We start from the raw sequence: 13856 nt of genomic DNA, 5'->3' as shown, positions 1-13856 counted from the left end.
GGAAAGGTGGTGTTGGGTGGGGATGCTGTACACTTTTTTCAGTTCTGAATCAAGCTGCACTTTTTCTCTATTACTGGACTAAAATATCCTCAGAAATAAAGCAGGTGCTATTGGCCATGCTCTAAATACTAGCTACTGTATTTGGCCTTAGCAGGGATTTATCTAAGTAGGCATGAAATTCAAATCTATTAGATGCATTGTGTACGAGTGTATGTGCCTGGAACATTTGACAGTGCCTTTCGAGTATATTCCCACTTTCCCTCATAACGAACTGATTTCTGGCTCTGCAAATGATCTTGACAGTGACATTTTCATTGGGTGTCATTGGAATGTATTGTCTTAGTTATTAATTGGATGTGGCGATAGGAGTGTTTTCATGAACTAAACCCCATTTTTATCCTGAGTATAGTTCATTGAATTAATTTAACTAGTTTAATTCTTAGAAGAAACAGCTGAGTATCTAAGGGGAAGGCTGTTTTTTGTGTATTTTTTTTTTTTTTTTTTTTTTTTTTTTACAAATATGTTTATAGCTTTCCCTTTCTTTGCTTTGGACAACTTAATAATACTTAAAATTTTTTAAGAAGCATTGTCCAGCACATAGAAACGTAGGGTGCGTTTTTTCCGAATGATATTGATGAAAGGTTACATGTATGGTAAACATTCTATACACTCACTATTACCTAGCATGATCACCTGCTTTATTAATTCACTAGGTGTAGTTCAGACAGGCTTGACTTTTCAGGAATTAAATTTAACTTTTTTAAAGGAGATTACTTGCCATGAATAAGGTTACTGAAAAGAATCTACTCTATACCCAGAGGGCACTTATTGCAGTTAAATTACAATGATGGGAAATGCCTTGTCTTTACATAATACAGATGCCATCTGTTTTGCTCATCGCAGCATCACTATAGAATACAAAAATGTGAAGTTCTTCATCTTTTGTAACCTAAGTATTCCTTATTGCCTCTGATTCCACTGTACTTCCCTACCATGTGCTGATGACTTCTTTTCCACACTTTCTAAAGGCTGGGGTGAGCCCTGGGGGGAGCCTTCTACTCCAGCCACAACTGTGGATAATGGTACTTCAGCGTGGGGGAAACCCATCGACAGTGGTCCCAGCTGGGGGGAACCCATCGCTGTGGCATCCAACACGTCCACGTGGGGCTCCAGCTCTGTTGGTCCACAAGCGTTAAGCAAATCTGGTAAGTGACTGATGGCTCCTGGCAGCTCTTTTAGAGTAGTGGTGATCTCATTGAACGTAACTAATTGGATCATGTCAGTTTTTGTTAAGGTAGCAAAGTGTCCTCATACTAGATGCCATTCACTATTTGGCTCTTTGAATTTGTAACATAGTTTGCTCTTTATCTTTCTGTATTTTCCTTTTTTCTCAGTTTCCTTAGAACTGCAACTATTAATGATTTGCATATATTTCACCAAGTCTAAATTATATTTTACCACATTGGGTTATCTGGAAATAGTTAAGTAGCTGTCAGGCCATCCAGCATGAGAGATGGAATATAATAGTCACAGGGACACATATACCAATTGTCTGGCACAGGTTCCAGATGATTCCCTGGACATTATACAGATAATGAGCAAATTTCAGGAAGGACCCGGTATTCAGATGATTGTGTACAGGACACACCATAGAAATTCCAAAAGCCGACCGTGTAGACAGGATGCTTTCTGCATTGGACTTGCAATCCTTTTGGTCACTCGCCCTGAAAATATATATGAGAGTGAACTCTTCTGAGTTTCATCTACCTTCTTTGTTCTGTGTTGCCATGCAGATTAAATGCGTGCAAACAAGAATGCCGTTACTGTCCTGTGTTTCGGAGACCTTGGATTTGTAAAAGCATGGAAGATTTTTTTTAGAACTTTTAATAAAAATAAATTGTTGCTTAATGAAACTTTTAACTCAGTATTGCTCTGCAAATTTGGGAAGGGAAATAGAAGTGAGCTTTTTTTTATTCCCACACCCTGTTCCCTTACTGTATGCTCAATCCTCCAGAAAAAGTTGTTTTATTAAAGTACGTTTCTCTTTATATCACAAATCCACAACCAGGACCGAAATCTATGCAAGATGGCTGGTGTGGTGATGATATGCCGTTGCCTGGAAATCGCCCCACTGGCTGGGAAGAGGAAGAGGACGTGGAGATTGGAATGTGGAATAGTAATTCATCTCAAGAGCTTAACTCGTCTTTAAATTGGCCACCATATACAAAGAAAATGTCATCGAAGGTAAACATTTCAAGGGCAACGCCCTTGCAACTTTAAATTCCAAAGGTAGTTTACCCACAGAAAGTTAATGTTCTGCCCATTTATGGCAATCAATATAGTCCAGGCAGTCCCCAACGTAGGCATAGCGTCCTGTTTGGGCAGCCACCTAGGAAAATAAGACCTCAGGAACTTCCTTTCTCCCCACTGCTACAGCTTGGGATTTCTCTCCTCCTCCCCTCCCACCAGTGCTGCCTGGGACAACCCTTCACCCAAGGTGTTGTCTGCAGTGGTGAGAAGGAAGAGAAGGGCAAATCTCCATGTTGACTCCTGCCATCGCACTGCCAGTTCATCGCCCATTCCACCTCACCTGGAGTCCTGACTTCCCCTGTACCCAGAGTCATCCTCCTCCACCCATTGCCTTTGCCCCTTTCCATCCCAAAAGGTTCTATGACAAAAATCCCTAGGAATGAGTTGAGCTCAGTTTTGCTTTTATATGTGGGCAAATCTTATTCCCAGACCTGGCTGTACATCAAAATCATGTGGGATTTGTCAAAAGTACAGCTTCCTGTATCCCAGGCCTACTGTACTTTGGAAATTGAGCCACGTTGCGTGTCCTAGACAAACTTCCCCATGTTTTTGCTGCAGAGCCAGGCTTGCGAAGCACAGGTGTAGAGCTCCAGTTTTAAGAGGCGGTGTCGAGTGCTGTGTCTGATTCTCCTGGAGACCATTTTCAAAACACGTGCCCACTCTCCCAGGTGATTCTGATACATCCTCCCCACGTGCTTGAAACGGTTCTTTTTTAAGAGACCCTAGGAGTCAAGTATTTTGTAGTACAACTACCTGACTGCCAGGGTCCCTCTCTTTTAATCCTGGGATTCTAAGTCTAGGACCTGCCATTTTCATTAAAAAATGTTTTTATTTGGCTGAATTTGCCCATTGCCTTGCCATATAGCTTACGAAGTGCTTTCCCATATTTTACATAAATCATTTGATCCTTTTAACCTTCAGAGATAGAATATTGATGAATTTGAGACTAGAAAAGTGGTGACTTGCCCAAAGTTTCATAGCTAGTAAGTGACAGAGCAAGGACTTAAGTTTAGGTCTTCCAGCTCCAAACCCCGTGTTCTTCCCACTGGACCGTGCTGTTTTGTGACTTTGTCTTTCCTTACAGGGTCTGAGTGGCAAAAAAAGGAGAAGGGAAAGGGTGTGTAGCCTTTTTACTCTTTCTCCTTTGTCTCTGCTAGTAAAAACCTTTTAGAAACAACTGCAAACATTTATTTAGCCTCTGCTGTGTGCCAGGTACTGTGCTTGGTGCTGGGGTTCAAATACTAATCTCCGAGCTGCGCCTTCAAGGAGCTCGGGTCTAGTGTGGTCATGAGGAGCTCCCTGAGCTCTCTTCAAGTGTCAGCCTGGCATTGGGACATGCCTTCGCGGGGGAGGGGAGGGTGTTTTAAGGAAAATAGTAGCCTGACATGACCAAAATGTAGATTTTTTTTTTTTTTTAGGAGGTCTGGCTATGTAGTTAGACTAAGGACAGTTGTAAAGGTTTCTCACTACATGCCCAATAATTCGAACTTTAGTCTGTATAAGTATGGAGTCAATGAAATTGGATATAAGGTAGCATCGGTTTGATTTTTTTAAATTAACTTCTTTAAAGAACTTCAGCCAGTGATAGGATGCAAGGTAAATTGGAAGAGGAAAGACCAGCATTAGGGATCTGAGTTGGGAAGCAAGAATGGATACATAGTGGAAGGGACTGGTTTGAGAGACATTTGGATAGGACAGAAGGCCTTGGCAACCAGTTAGTCTTGGGGTGGGAGTAAAAGAGGAAAAGGAATCAAAGACACTTCAAAATCTCACAAAGGGTTAGGTGCTTGCTTCAGAGACCTGCCTTTAGGGGGAAATTAAGCCGTGTTCTGTTCCACAGTCAGAAGGAACAGGTAGTAGCATGGGGGAAGGGAAATTAAGGTAGCAGACTGGGAATGGTCCTGTGAGCTTTACAGTAAGTGGGAGATGTTGGTCCCTGTGGCTTCTAGGCTCCCTGTCTACCACGCTGCTAACCATGGACCATTCATTCTCTCAACTCACTTTCCAAAGCAGATTCTGTGTGACCCATATCCCAGCCACCCTCCAAAAGCCAACACCAAATAGGAGGAACCCCAGGTTTAACTGCTGCTGGGGATGGTGTGTTGTTGGCAACACAAATTGGAATGCTGAAATGCTTGACATATGGAAACGTGTTTTTTCAAGTATGGGGCACACAGCATAATTACGTTATGGGGTAAGCTGGCTGTGTTCACTCTATAAATCCAAACTATAATTATCTTTCCCAATACAGTCCGTTTGAAAATTAGAAACTGAGCAGTTCTCTGTTATTCTGAGGCCCTTTTTGTGGGTCATGGAGGCCCTTTGCTTCTGCCTTTTCCTTCTGACTGCTTGCCTTCAGGGAGTTCTCTGTACATTACAGCTATACCAGAGGACTGGAGCAAAGGAAGTTGAAAATCAAACAAGTTGATTTTAAAATTTTTGACAACTCTGTTAAGAATTGATTGGAGGAGCAATTGGCTAAAAATGAGAGTTGAGAATTGTCTTAGTTTATTAATCCACCACTATTCCCAGTTAAATAGAAATGGCCATGGCATCTTTCTACTCTTTTATTTCACAAAGGGAATGATGAAGGGTGGAAACAAACAAGAAGAAGCATGGATAAATCCATTTGTTAAACAATTTTCAAATATCAGTTTTTCGGTAAGTGTGTTCTGTTTTCTTAAATTCTTTATCTTTGAGTTCTCGCTAGAGGTTAGAGTAAAATTGGCCACAGAGCCTTTATTTTTATAGTTTGAGCTGATAAACTGTAGTCACTTAACTTATTTTAGAGGGATTTTTTTATTAGGCAGTGAAAAATGTTTTATGATGCACTTGAATTTCACAAATAATGAAATAGCAAGTAAAATTCTTTACTTTTTATTTTCATTGATAAATTAAGGTCTGCTAACAGGCTGCTTTTTCTTAACTTCAGAGAGACTCACCAGAAGAAAATGTGCAGAGCAATAAGATGGACCTTCCTGGAGGTAAGGAAAAATGAAATTAGTTTGAGTTTATATTCATTCTGATGGACAGACATGTCTGTGGCATGGTCCTACTAAAAGTGCACTGGCCTCGGCCACGAGTGGACACTGGGCTCTGGGTGCAGAGTCGATGTGCATATATGTGTGTGTGTGTGTGTGTGTGTGTGTGTGTGTGTGTGTGTGTGTGTGTTATATATAATTTATGTTTTTTAATCCTCATCTGAGCATATATCCATTGATTTTTGAGAGAGGGGAAGAAAGGGGTGGGAAGAGAGAAATACCTATGAGAGAGAAACATCAATCCTTTCGTTATCCACCCCACCAAGGGAATCGAACACTCAACCTTTTTGGTGTACAGGATGATGCTCCATCCAACTGAGCCACCCGGGCAAGGTGTGTCGATATGCCTTTAAATTGCAAATCACTGCGAAACTAAAATAGTGATAACATTAGTCTGAAGTATGGGATTAAAAATTTTTAAGCAGGAGAATAACATGATTTGGATTCATGTTTTATAAAAATAATCTTGGCTGTAGATTGAAGATATCTTAGGCCAGAAAACATTGGCAGCAGAGGACAGACAGAAAGATACTAAACACAGCAAAACCATTAGATATTTGTTGCAATAAAGAGTGAGAGTTTCTAAGCTCCAAACCAAGACAGTAGGTGTGAAGAATCTAATTCAGTGAAGATGTGGGATTTAGAATCAATGAAAGTTGAATTAGTTTGCTGTGGAGGGTGAGGGTATGGGTTTGGTAAAAGGTTATCCCCAGTGTTCTTGCCTAGGCAGTTCAGCAATGGTTGCATTAAGTCTGAGTCTAGGCAGGAGAGGGAAACTACATAGTAACTTGAACAGGGAAAGTTTAAATATAAATTAGTACTGAAATAATGATGGCTTGGCCAATAAGAGGTAAAGAGAAAGAATGTAAGTATTCTACAGAATATATAAAGAGCAGATATAAGGAGATAGCCTGCCCCACCCGCCTCACCCCAGGGCTGGCATCAAGACTCCTGGACATGCCCTAGCTGCTTTGGCTCCGTGGATAGAGTGTCGGCCTGCGGACTGAATGGTCCCAGGTTCGATTCCAGTCAAGCGCACATGCCCAGGTTGCAGGCTCAATCCCCAGTAGGGGGGCCTTCAGGAAGTCACCGATCAATGATTCTCATCATTGATGTTTCTCTCTCTGTCTCTCCCTCCCTCCCTCTCTCTCTTCCTCTGTGAAATTAATAAAAAAATATATATATATTTTTTTTAAAAAGACTCTTGGACATGGCCTTAACTCAGTGCGTGGCAGAGAAGTCACTGAGGTGTCACCCCTGTGTGACTATTGGAAGCCCACCTTTTAGAGGAATTGTCTCCCTGGAGGTGCTCTGCTATAAAACTGCCTGGGGCTGCTGACAGGAGCTGCTAGCCAGTGGTGAGCAGGGCTGGCCGGAGCCAGAGCTGGACCCACCCTCTGCCTGTGCTGCAGCGGGGAGCCCTGGGACCAGGAAGCAGCAGCCTTTCCTCCGACAGTGTCTCCCTGCACCTCTGCTGAGAGCTTCAGTGTCTCTGGCAAAGGAAGCAATGTGGAAACCAACTGCATTTCTAAAATGTGTCTACTCTAGGAATATTTTTGTTTTTTAAGAGCTTTTCTTTTTACTTGCCTAGAATGAAGTTTTGTGGTGGTGGCAGTAACAGATACCTCAAAGGACAACAGTTGCAAAGAAATTGATGAGTGATATTGGAGGACAGAGAAAATAGGGAGAATGAGAGCCAGGGAGAAAGAGATTTTCAAATCTGTATGACTGCTCCGGTGAAGGGAGATATGGGGAAATGTGCTTGGTGTCACCTGTGAGAGGTTATGCTTATGAGCAGGCAGTTAAAGATGTGGGACTACGTATAGGCCTGAAATTAAAATAGATGTTTGTATTTGAGGAGCACATGCATGGGAATGGCTGTCGATACATTGAGAGCAAAATAGTGAGGCAAGGGCATTTGTAGAGTATACTGAGTTTCTCTGCTTTGACTGAGTCCGCCTTGGCATATCCCAGCATTGAAGAAGCACAAGGAAGTGGGCCCAGCTGTGGAGAGAGGGTTCGAAACCAGGGTGGGCATTTGGTGAGGACGTGGAGGCAGACAGCAGCGTCCATGTTTGAAAGATTTGTTCAAGTATGGTAGCTGGCGGCTGGCTGTTTCAAGCAAAGGTGATTTTGCAGGATGGGAGTTTCCAGAAGAGGAGATCCTGTTTGTTGCAAAGAAATCAAAGGAGATTAATGGGCAGAGCACGACCTGTTTAGCCTCCAGCCTCCTCATCTGTTGGCAGGCGTGAATAGGAGCTGTGGGCACTAGCTTGGAAGGCACAAAGCACATAGTAGAGTGCCTGGCCGTGTGTCATGCTGCTGTTTTCTTATTGTTACTGGAAACTGTGTATTACGAAATTAGCCAGACTAGCGATGACCAAAGATGTCTTAGCCTTCTGTTTTCAAGTTAACTGGTTCAGTAAAATAACAGTGTTAGCCAAGCCCAGCTTGGCTGTGAGGAGCACGGGGTTTACTAAAGGCAAGTGCATTTCCCATGTTCTTGTCCAGGCCGAAGACAGGTCAGTTTGGGAAGGGAGGATTTTGCTTTCCACTGCAAATTTGTCTGAAACCAAGTAGATTGTCTTCCTGCTGGATAACGTCATTTCCTGCATTTGTTAGGAATGTTACAAGACAAACGAATGGAGATAGATAAACATAGCCTAAATATTGGTGATTACAATCGAACGGTCGGGAAAGGCCCTGGTTCTCGGCCTCAGATGCCCAAAGAGTCTTCCATGGAGCGCAGCCCTTATTTTGATAAGGTGAGCTGTTTCTTGTTTTACCCCTGGGGCTAATAAACCACGACACTGAATAGCGTAATTTTCTCGTTAACCCTTTAGAACATTTCATGTAACATAAAGTGTTATGATCCAGTGCCAAATCCTCTCACTGGATTTGTAGTTCATTGTCTTTTCTATGTCTCAATTTATCATAGGGATTGCATTTGTATTTTCATCTTAACCCCATAAAATGTGTTTGGTTCTTTTTATGTGCTCTAGAATTAACACTAATCTGATCTCTTCTGTTTTCTGCCTGTTTCCTGTTGATGCTGGAATGTCATGTGACTTCTCTTCTGTTCCTGCAATGATTTCTCCCTTCCACTTGTTTGCTTGGCTGGTGTTGCGCATCTTTCTGTCTGTCCAATCAGGATGGCATTGTAGCAGATGAATCCCAAAACTTGCAGTTTATGTCCAGTCAGAGCATGAAGCTTCCCCCTTCAAATAGTGCACTACCTAACCAGGCCCTCGGCTCCATAGCAGGGCTGGGTATGCAAAACTTGAATTCTGTTAGACAGGTAAGTCCATGTGTGTATTAGGCTCTCTGTTGAATGATTTGTAGAAGCAATAAGCTCTCTCTTATGTGTAGTTACTGTACTTAAATCAGTAGTGTGATGTGGTAATGAGCTGTTGGTCCTGAAGAGCACTGGCTGTTTGTTTTTGTAGAATGGCAATCCCAGTATGTTTGGTGTTGGAAACACAGCAGCACAACCCCGGGGCCTGCAGCAGCCTCCAGCACAACCTCTCAGTTCATCTCAGCCTAATCTCCGTGCTCAAGTGCCTCCTCCATTACTCTCCCCTCAGGTTAATAAATTTCTATGGTATTCCCTTCTACTTACCTGGAAATGAACCTTGAATAATTTTATAATTGAACTAGAGACCCAATGCACGAAATTTCTGCAAGAGTAGGCCTTCCTTCCCCCCGCCGCCGACACCAGCTTCCCTCTGGCCGCTGGTCTTACCTCCTGCTGCCGGCACCCAGGACCCGGGCTTCCCTCACAGAGGGAGGCCCCGCCCACCTGCCGCAGCCCACTGGTTGGTGGCCTAGCCTCCCTCTTTGGGGCGGTCGTGGAGGCCTTCCAATTGATGGCTTTGCTGGCCGGTGGCCTGAGCCTCTCTCTGTGGGGTGATCATGGGATGACGGCCAGGCCCCAGACCAAGCGCATCGCACCCGCCTTTGCTGGCCTGGCACCAGTGGGTGTCATAGTGTGGTCCTAGATGGTCCTTCTGCTGTTCAGTTGTTTGGTTGACTTGCATATTACGCTTTTATTATATAGGATTAGGTGAATGGTTGATCGTGATACATTTTTAAAAATATGTATATTTTATTGATTTTAGAGAGAGAAAGGAGAGGGAGAGAGAGAGAAACATCAATGAGAGAGAAAATTAAGTCAGCTGCCTCTAGCATGCCCCACACTGAGGATTGAGCTGCAACCTGGGCATGTGTCCTGACCTGAAGTCAAACCTTTACCTGTTCATGGGTCAACACTCAACCACTGAGCCACATCGGCTGGGCAGTTGTAATACTTTTTATTGACATTTTTGAAATGCAGCTAATTCAAAGGATGTAGGGAAGGTGAAGAAAGTGAGTCAAAGGTAATTTAAAATTTACCATTATATTTCATAAAACTTCTGAAGGGGGACAATAGCAAAGTACGTTTACTGATTTAAAATTCATCTATCTTTTACTTAATTCATGAAAGTATATGTGAATAGTAAGTTAGTAAAGCAGGGAAAACAGTTACAAGGTACATGACATGCTCCCCAAAACAATAGTCTATAAATTTAATTGCTATGTTGATAATTTAAAATACATAGTACCTGTAGCTAGTTTGCGTTATTTTACCCCATTATTAACTTACCATTGTGGTTCTCAGGTTCCAGTTTCATTGCTGAAGTATGCACCAAACAACGGTGGCCTGAATCCGCTCTTTGGCCCTCAACAGGTAGCCATGCTGAACCAGCTCTCCCAACTCAACCAGCTTTCTCAGATCTCCCAGTTACAGGTGCGTGGAGTGCAGGCCTGTCATGCGGTGTGCATTCAGTGTGTCCACTGTGGGCTAGACTGCAGGAGGTAGTGCAGTGGGCATACCAGCAGCCATGATTCTCATGGAGCTTCCAGTGTGTCTGTGAAGAAGACGGTGAGCCCAGTGGGCATGATGCTGTGAGAGCAAGCCCAGCTGAGTCGGGAGTGCAGTGGGAGTAGAATGATGAGGAAGAACTTTTCTGATGAAGTGGAAGTTTAGATTGAACAGATCTGCTGGGTGCCAGAGTCCGGGAAGAGATTGTTCGATTAGGCAGGACATGCTGGTGCTGAGCAGAGGAAGCCGTGCCTCTGCAGGTGCACCTGCCGCAGTCACTGAAGCCTGTTCTGCGACGGCGTGGCACTGACATCTCTGCATTCTTCCCGCAGCGGTTTTTAGCACAGCAGCAAAGGACGCAGAGTCAGAGAAGCGTGCCTTCTGGGAACCGGCAGCAGCAAGACCAGCAGGTAGGTCTGAGCCTTCCCCGCGCCGTGCTGACCCGCCCCTCGTATCGCTTCCATTGTAACGAGACTCACAATGCCTTCCTGAAAACACAATGCAGTCGGTTGTTTGCTAAGTCCTCTGTTTGCTCAAAGTTTAACCAGCTGGTACAGGGTGACTGTGCACCTTCGGAGGAGAGGGAAGTGGATGAGAAAGTGAAGGGGGATATGTATTTGGAAAGTCTTCACAGTTTTTCCCAATTGTTTTGTCGTTTTAAGGGTCGACCTCTTAGTGTGCAGCAGCAGATGATGCAACAGTCTCGCCAACTTGATCCAAACCTGTTGGTGAAGCAGCAGACGCCACCATCTCAGCAGCAGTCACTCCATCAGCCAGCCATGAAATCTTTCCTTGAAAATGTCCTGCCCCACACTACACCTGAGCTGCAAAAAGGGCCATCTCCAGTAAATGCTTTCAGCAACTTCCCTATAGGTGGGTTTCTCCTTGGCCACACGGTCAGCTGGTGCGTGGAAATCCCCGGCCTGGCAGGGCTGTCCCCTCGTGAAGACAACACTGGTCCTTTATCTGTTCCTTTTTGTAGGTGCAGCCTGTCTTTATGTTTCAGGGAATATGCTTCATGCTGTCTATTTAAGAAAATCACACTGTTTCAAAAATACCACATTCATATTTGCATCGGTTAGAATAAAGATAATATTTCTCTTAAGAACCTCAGGTATTTTAATTGTAGGATATGAAGAGAAGTGGGATGGGCCAGTGAGACATTGAGCAGCTGCTTTGATAAAACAGCTGAGAATAGTAGCAGTGTAGTTTTCAGAAGCTAGAAATTTGACTATTGTCTAGATATTTATACATGACTAGAGTCCTAGTGCACAAAATTTGTGTGTGTGTGGGGGGGGGGGCACCTCCCCTCAGCCCAGCCTGTACCTCTCCAATCTGGGACCACTGGCTCCTAACTGCTCGCCTGCCTGCCTGATCATCCCTAACTGCTCTCTCTGCTGGCCTGGTCACCCCCAACTGCCACCCCCTTTCCCAGCCCGGTTGCCCCTCACTGCCCCCTCTTCCAGCCTGGTCACCCCACAGCCTGCTGTTTGGTCGTCCCTCACTAACCCCCTGCCGGCCTGGTCGCCCACGCGGCCTGTTCGGTCGTCTGTTCGGTTTCTGTTGCGATGGTCACTTAAGGTTTATATATATATAGATAGATAGATTATTGGGGGAAATGTAGGAAATGGGGGTTGCCTTTGTCACATTTCCTGTAGCTTTCCCTTCCCTTTCTCACTCTGTCTCCAAACTTGTAACTCCCTCTGGAAATGTCGGGCTTATATGTGTTCCCTTGCCTTTAGGTCCCTTTTCTCCTTATGCCTTCGGTTCTATTTTGACCCTTGTTTGATCCCATCCTATTCATTTTTACTTTTATGTCTCTTCCCTGACAAGTATTGGTTGCTCACCCTGCTGGTCCAGCTGTGTTGAAGATGGTTTTGTTTCCTTGCACCTTCTGGGCTGTGGGCTCCTGCTGCTCCTTCACTCTGGCTTAGCTGATGCAAGATTGGCTCTCCCTGGTATTGCCATGGACTGTCAGCTGGGGCCTACATGGCACTTTGAGTCCTGGGGACTGTTCACTGTCTCTTTCCATTCCCAGATGTGGTTTCCTTATCAGTTACTGCAAGTGGTGACCAGGCGGCCCCAGAAACAACAGTGTATGTAGTAGTAAAAGAATACTCATGGACATTGGAAGGTTTTGGTCTCTCCAGCAAAGGGAAGTGATGCACTGTTTGGTTGCATACTGGTCATATATATTGGGCCAGGGAGGAGGTAACTGTACAGTGGAATCTTGTTTCTCAAACATCTCCCATCTCGAACAATTCACTTCTCAATCTGACAGCCCTTTCATGCAGGTGCCTGTATGATCAGCCACTGACCTCTCAGGTGACAAAGGAGAGAATGCACGAATATGAGTCGGGTTAGCACTGTTAACATCTCAGGATATTGTGCTGTGATTATTTTTGTGTTTTGTTGCTTTTGTTAAATTTTCATTTTTTTACTGTACATTTTCCTTTTTGTTAAATTTACATTTCGTGTTCTTTTTGTTCTTAAAGTGTTTATAGATTAAACATTACAATAGACATGTGCAGTACATGAGAAAGGTTAAAATGGGGGGATGTTTGGGGACCTGGAATGGATTAATTCAATTTACATTATTTCTAATGGGGGGAAAAATGATTTGGTTTTCCAACAGCCTTCCGGAACAAAAGTAAGTTCGAGAAACAAGGTTCCACTGTATATGGATTTTCTGTCCAGGCTGGCTTCACAGCGAGAATACTTTTTCCTGATTAAAAACGTCTACTTAGCTTATGCAAACACCAGGATAGTTCTCTAAATCAGTTGTGAAAAACCAGAGCCTGTTGCCCAGATTTGGCCAGCGGCCTAATTTTGTACATAAAGTTTTATTGGAACACAGCCCTGCTCTTTCATTAATGCATTTTCTGTAGTTTTTGTGCTGTAACAACAGTAGTATAGAAACAGACCTTGTGGCCCCAGAGCCTAAGATATGCACTCTCTGAACCATTAAAGAATTTGCCTCACTTGGGTTTAATTGACCGGTTCAGAGAATAGCAACTGTAATTACTCTTTTCAAAAATAGATATGATATTAGAGAATTCGTGTTAAATATCTTAAGTCTGGCTGACCTAATATCCCGCAAACTGTCATGAGACCAAAGTATTTAAAACCATTTGTTTTTAAAACTTTAGGATAACCAGCTGGCTGTGTGTTAAAAATCTGACTTCATTTTTGATAAGCGTCTCAGGTGATTCTGATGTTGACTGTCTCCAGATCACATTTTAAGAAACATTGGAGGAATAGGTCCGTTTTCTGACCACAGTACTAAAGATGGACATTTCCATCCTTGTTCCTTGAGACTGATCCTGACATATCATTGTTAGAGTTGTAGAAAATTGCACCTTAGAGTATGGGGCTCTGGTCTTGAGGTGCAATTGTTAGAGCAGAACAGTTCTTTTGTTTGTTTTTTTATTTAATTACTAGAGGCCCCGTGCACAAAATACATGCACAGGGAGGGTCCCTAGGCCTGGCTGGCCATCAGGGTTGATCGGGGCCTTCCAACTGCTAGCCGGGGCCTGCCTTTGCTCCGTGCCACCCCCTGGTAGTCCACACACATCATGATCTATCAAACTCCTGGTCAAACTTCCCCTCGGGAACACTTGGCATATGAGCCTTTTATATATTTA

At 43.7% G+C, this 13856-nt stretch overlaps 1 protein-coding gene across 5 annotated transcripts in view; it reads left to right on the top strand.

The window, feature by feature from the left end:
• The window catches only part of TNRC6A (trinucleotide repeat containing adaptor 6A), a 97269-nt gene that overhangs the window by 71134 nt on the left and 12279 nt on the right, over positions 1 to 13856 (top strand). For 3 of the 5 annotated variants that reach the window (XM_084882698.1, XM_084882695.1, XM_084882699.1), the window contains 11 exons: positions 1029 to 1205; positions 2069 to 2244; positions 3395 to 3427; positions 4891 to 4971; positions 5243 to 5294; positions 7974 to 8116; positions 8503 to 8649; positions 8798 to 8935; positions 10009 to 10137; positions 10545 to 10622; positions 10875 to 11085. In XM_084882698.1, coding sequence (XP_084738824.1) covers positions 1029 to 1205; positions 2069 to 2244; positions 3395 to 3427; positions 4891 to 4971; positions 5243 to 5294; positions 7974 to 8116; positions 8503 to 8649; positions 8798 to 8935; positions 10009 to 10137; positions 10545 to 10622; positions 10875 to 11085 — 1365 coding nt within the window. The remainder of the gene's footprint in view (positions 1 to 1028; positions 1206 to 2068; positions 2245 to 3394; positions 3428 to 4890; positions 4972 to 5242; positions 5295 to 7973; positions 8117 to 8502; positions 8650 to 8797; positions 8936 to 10008; positions 10138 to 10544; positions 10623 to 10874; positions 11086 to 13856) is intronic. The other 2 variants (XM_084882696.1, XM_084882697.1) reach the window with 2 other exon arrangements.

The sequence above is a fragment of the Pipistrellus hanaki genome (genome assembly GCF_964339955.1).
Source record: "Pipistrellus hanaki genome assembly, chromosome: 4".
NCBI lineage: Eukaryota > Metazoa > Chordata > Mammalia > Chiroptera > Vespertilionidae > Pipistrellus > Pipistrellus hanaki.
Note: the sequence above shows the minus strand (reverse complement) of the source record. Positions and strands in the feature narration are given on the sequence as shown.